Here is a 5,685-nt window from a genome sequence, read left to right as displayed (position 1 = left end):
CCCACAAAAATTTATGGGTACCACAGAATTTGCCTTGGATTATATAGTGTCGTATATCTCATTATCTATTGTTCTGCATGCGTCCGTACACATTTTGCTAGTGTGTCTCCAGTCTCCACAATTATTAAATACTATTTATTTTGATAAAAAAAAATAAAACCGGATGGTAGTTTGGTAAATTTAAAAACCTCGGGGGCTCTTTGTTATTACCACATCCTCAACCCAAGGAAGACACGCATCATTTGCCTATAAATATATATGTAGAAGAACACAAGGGAATGCAGTGAGCATTGCAGAGTGAGAGAGAGAAACAGTAGTACAATGAATCATCGACCCATTCATCAAGAGCAAATGATGCTTATGTCTCAATTATACCCTGCCGCTACATACAATCAAATCATTTCTCAGCAGCAAGGTTAGCATTCAATAGCATCAAACCTCCAACTTCTTTCTTATTTTAACATTTTCTTATCAATTCTATTGCTAGCTTCATTAATTAACTTAATTTGGAAACAAATTTGTTGTGATCTAGGGGAGAAGAAGCAGCCGCGACGACGCCGTAACAAGAAGAACAGAGGAGGAGAAAATGGAAGCGCTGAAGCCAACAAAAAGAGGAAACTCAGCGAGGAACAAGTGAATCTACTGGAGCAAAATTTTGGTCACGAGCACAAGCTCGAGTCAGAGAGGAAGGACAAGCTGGCAGCGGAGCTCTGTTTGGATCCAAGACAAGTAGCGGTTTGGTTCCAAAACAGAAGAGCAAGGTGGAAGAACAAGAAATTGGAGGAAGAGTACTCCAATCTCAAGAAATCACACGATGCCACCACCTTGGAGAAATGTCACCTGGAGAGTGAGGTATACATACCCCTTCTACTTTCTCATACTATTTTAATTATCACATCTAATAATTAAACTAAGTTTATTCTTTGGTTTTCAAGAAAATTGCTTCAATTACTTTGTAACCAAGCATGGTTTTGCACTGATCAATACTAGTTGTTTTAAAAAAAAAATCTCACCCTGGTACGTCAATTTCGGGCAAAGCATGCTAAGATCGATGTTTAGTATTTTACTCTACAATATTATTTTACTCAAAAATTGTTAATCCCACAACTGTTGAAAGAGAGTAGCACCCGCATGCAACCGGTTCTTCAGGACAAAGCAAAACGAAACAGAGACCCACCTAGCACTTGAACGTGCAGATGAAGAAAAATCCAAGTCGTGTCTAAGTAGTTCTCAGCCATAGGATAGGATAAGTCATGTGGAAAAATCACCAACAAGAGGAGCAGAAAACTGCCACCTTAGTAGACAACAAAAGTCACTGTTTCTTCTTCTTTTTTATTTTTTTTCAACAAGTTCCGTACATTTTTATTAGGATAACTCCTATTGGGCCTCACACATGGCCCACTAACGAAGAAAAATCAGTGCCTTGACATGTGTTCCCACGTGAAGGACCATTAGCGTCTAATGAAAACCCACCATTACAGTTTCTTAACATTTTTTTTTTAAAAAAAAAATACTTAACCTTTTATCTTTGGTAACATAACATTTTAATTTCTAACACCTAGCTAACATGTGGTAAAAATGCTTGTAGGTGTTCAAGCTGAAACAACAACTATCTGAGGCGGAGAGTGAGATTCAACGACTGCGGATGGAGGGGGCTGATAAAGTTCTTTCGAGCAACAGCTGCAGTTCCTCACAGTCACATTCAATGGAAGCGGTGGAGCCGCCATTTCTGGGAGAGTTTGTGGTTGATGGCTATGATGATGATGTGTTCTATGTGTCACCAGAGGCACAATTAATCAATGCTTATAATGAATGGATTAATCATTTCATGTAGTTATACCATTAGAACTAATTAATTTAGCATTTGTAGATAATTATGTGAATATATGACGATGCAATGTAGATTAATTTTTCTTTTTGAAAAGGCAATGTATATTAATTGCTTCTACCTAATGGGTGTGTTTGATTATGTTTGGACTTTGGATATAGTAGTATAGTATCAATTAACATAATATATAATTTGTATTTTGACCCTCAAATTGCTGTACTAGTATATCTTTGTTAGTTGCGGAATGCTAGTTTATGTTAGCTATGAATATAGCTGTGGTTGTCAAAAAAAAAAGAAAGAATATAACTGTGCCGTGTGTTTCTTTCACAACAGAATAATAATTGAACTTACCAATACTAGCTTTCATTTGGGGGAGGGGGGTGCCTGTATAAAGAATAATCAAACTTTTCATTGGATAAACTTGACTTTATAAGTTTCAAAAAAAAAACTTGACTTTATAAGTATTTATACATTGAATCATATCTTTTTTTTTTTTACAAACACATGCAAGTTTTATTAAGTGAGAAACAACATTACAAGAGAAAAAGGGACTCTTTTATAAAAGAACCCAAATAGGTCTCTCCTTATTACAATTTTATTTGGCTAATAATCCATCTGCAAAAAATATTTACTTCTTTATAGACATAACTAACTTCTACATAATTAACCTCAATTGAAAGAAAATTAATGAGATTCAGCTCATTAACTAACTTCCTTGGGCTAGATAGTCGACTTTGTTCACCCACTCCACAACTATTAAAAAATAATCTTCAGTGGAGCTGTGCAGAGATTTTTCACATTGAACTCCTAATCTAGATGGTTACATTTATCTCTTTTATTTTTGGCAACAACAACAACAGATTCTTCAGATTTATTTTCGAGACATTTTTTTAAAATCGAAATAAATTTACTATATAGTGAATACAATGGGTTCATTTATATATTGGGAATGCATGTATAATTTTTTTAATAGTGACTTTTGCATTCCATTTTCTCTTAAGTTCATATACCAAAGTGCACTCCATTTTCCGGTTAATTAGTCATACAAGTTTGCGTCACTTTTCCTTTATGATGCGTGATAATAACGGTTTGTTGAAGAAGAATTGAAAAATAATCCAGAGACACTAATATATGCCTAATTATTCCCATGAAATTTGGGTGGTGGAGCCTTGAAGCTTTGAGCATAGACAACAAGTATCACCCTAAGAGGCAGGGAATTTACCCCTTATGTGTGTGTCTTCTGTTCATTTTTTGTCCAATGTATATACATGAAGCATTTGTACCATGCATTGCACCTTAAAAAAAATATTCCCTAATTAGTTTCAATTTACAAGTTACATTTACCTCCTTTTTTAGATTAAAAAAACAGTTACTAGCAGTAAATTTGTAAAAAAAAATTGACTTTAATTCCTAGATTATCCATGAATTTATCTCTCCAACTTAAAAACTTTTTATCTTTCATATTAAATATAAGGGAAAATATGAAAGAAAAAAAGTAATTAATGTTTCATAGATAGTGGAGATTAACTTATATTTTAGGGGAAAAATTTGAGAAAATATGACTTACAATATGAGACGGATAAAATATCAAAAACCCGCTAGCTACCAAAGGGTCAGTTAATTTAAAAAAGTTGTTACCAAAAAATAAATTTAAAATTTGTATTTTTTGTTAGTATGAATTAGGATGGCAGAGAAGCCCGAACCCATGGGCACCCGACCCGACCCGACCCGATTTCTTGGGTGAAAACCCGAGTTAAATGGGTTCGGGTTCGGGTTTTACCCGATCACTTTCGGGTTCGGGTTTGGGTTTGGCCAAACCCGCACCCGAACCCTACCCGAACCCGGATCTGTATAAGTGAAACCTAAGTATTCTGCTTGTGCAATACAATATATGCAGCATCTTGCATATTAATTTAACAGTAACATGGCAATTACAATGTTACATTACATAATATAGCTCTCTTCACAGTCTTTTTCAGGTCGGGTTTCCGAGTTCAACTGTTTGTTTGAGGTTGTGTGCGGGTGTGGGTACGGGTCGGGTGAACCCGAAACCCAATGGGTTCGGGTGTGGGTTTAAGTTCACCACCCATTTCGGGTTCGGGTGCGGGTGCGGGTGTGGGTTTTTGATTTCGGGTTTGGGTTTGGGTTTGGCAAAACCCGCACCCTACCCGACCCATTGCCATCCCTAGTATGAATCAAATATATTTTTTATCTCAATAAGAAATTCATTAATTTTGCCATTATTTTCTTAAGTGAGTATATATTAAAATTAATTAATATTGTACTTTTCCAATTTTCACTAAAAGTCAAACAATTTTGGTCCCTTTATTTAAAATGAGCGGTTTTAGTCCCTCATCTAACGCAATTGTGTATTTTTGGTCCAACCATTAAGTTGTCATCCAAAATCAAATGAACTTAGCATAGTTGGCACTACTATTCGCACCACCATTGAAGCGTTTATGCTAATTGCACCCCTTTAAATCACACATTAGAAAAATAAATATAAGAAAGAAAATAAATAAAACAATTGAATTAAAAAACTAAAGTAACCCTAAAAACCCTAATCCTATAAATCTTAAACATCTTCATCATCTTTATCCACATCATCTTCAACATCGTCATCCTCATTTTTCCATAATCTTTACCAAATCCATAACAAAAATACAATTCATGAACTTCATTAATTGATAATTAAAGATGGAAAGGTCATTGGGTATGCTCTTCCTCACTCAATTTCTTTCTCTTTGATTTATAGGTTTCGTATCTATTCCTATATCCCATAACCATGGCAATAATGGTAAGAGTTTTAAGAATGGCAACGTTTCTTCGTCGAACCTCTGCTAGTGTTAGTTCCCAGTTCTGAAACATCACCATCGTACGTGGAGACTAATGCTCTCACCCAAAATGAAGATTCCAACTTTTCCAAATAAACTCACAAGTTCACTCGGACAATTCCTCGTCGGGAGAACTCTCACTTCTTTCCTAGTACCCATATTTCAATTTCTCCAACCCTCCTTTTTTCCTCTTTTATCATAACCACGAGAACAACTCCTTCCTCCTCTCATTAGAACCTAGGCATGGTGTTTGAAATGGTGTTTATGGCTTTAAAATTTGGAAGGTAATGGAGGAAGAGAAGTAAACGATCTCAGAAAGTCTCTTTCTCTTGTGAGCTATGGAGGGAGCGTGATAAGCATTGTAAGTGCAGTACCCAACTGCAACCTAGATGAGGATCTACTTCTTCCTTTTGGATAAAATCTAAACCTTTTTCAGCTAACTATTGTCCCTTTTTTTCCAACCCCGATCTAGTACCTCTCTCGATGATGGTTTACAGTGGTGAACAATGAAGTTGGGGCTTCAAGTGGAGGATAAAGGTTCCAAGACAATGATATACTTTTGACAAGGGCCATACATGTGTTGTTGTGAGAATGGAGCACATAATGATGAAGATGGAGATGGCAAGGAAGATTAAGATCTTGCGAATGGAGATTGAGATGAAGCATACATAGATGATATTGGAATCACAAAAGATGATGATGGATACCATATTTATTGATTAGAGCTGCTTACGCGGGTTGACCCGCCCCATGTAGGCCTGCCCCGCAGTTAAGCCGTCATATGTTTTTCGGGCTATATATAGCACGTGCTAGTCCGCAGACTTTGACCTATCTTATCCTTGTTTTCATCTTTGTAGGCTCATCCCGCGTTGGCCAGCAGTTAGGCGGTCCTCTATTTTTTGGGTTATAGCCCGCGCTAGTCTGCAGGCTGGCCCACGGACTTCGTCCAGCTTACCTAGGTCTATTGTTGATGTTTATGGGAAATGGGATGGAATTTCTGAGTTCCAAATTTTTTGTTGTTTC

At 36.4% G+C, this 5,685-nt stretch overlaps 1 protein-coding gene across 1 annotated transcript; it reads left to right on the top strand.

The window, feature by feature from the left end:
- The first annotated feature begins 266 nt into the window (after positions 1-266).
- On the top strand, positions 267-2,039 carry LOC130740749 (homeobox-leucine zipper protein ATHB-40). Its single transcript, XM_057593433.1, has 3 exons — positions 267-415; positions 533-852; positions 1,589-2,039. The coding sequence occupies exons 1-3, from the start codon at positions 322-324 to the stop codon at positions 1,832-1,834; spliced, it is 660 nt and encodes a 219-aa protein (XP_057449416.1). The 5' UTR covers positions 267-321; the 3' UTR covers positions 1,835-2,039.
- Positions 2,040-5,685: the final 3,646 nt, after the last annotated feature.

Source organism: Lotus japonicus, chromosome 2 (genome assembly GCF_012489685.1).
Source record: "Lotus japonicus ecotype B-129 chromosome 2, LjGifu_v1.2".
Classification (NCBI taxonomy): Eukaryota; Viridiplantae; Streptophyta; class Magnoliopsida; order Fabales; family Fabaceae; genus Lotus; species Lotus japonicus.
Note: the sequence above shows the minus strand (reverse complement) of the source record. Positions and strands in the feature narration are given on the sequence as shown.

Coding starts and splice junctions, on each gene's coding strand:
- LOC130740749 (XM_057593433.1), top strand. CDS start 322: ATGAATCATCGACCCATTCATCAAGAGCAAATGATGCTTATGTCTCAA. Junction 416..532: donor AATCATTTCTCAGCAGCAAG/GTTAGCATTCAA, acceptor GTTGTGATCTAG/GGGAGAAGAAGCAGCCGCGA. Junction 853..1,588: donor AATGTCACCTGGAGAGTGAG/GTATACATACCC, acceptor AAATGCTTGTAG/GTGTTCAAGCTGAAACAACA.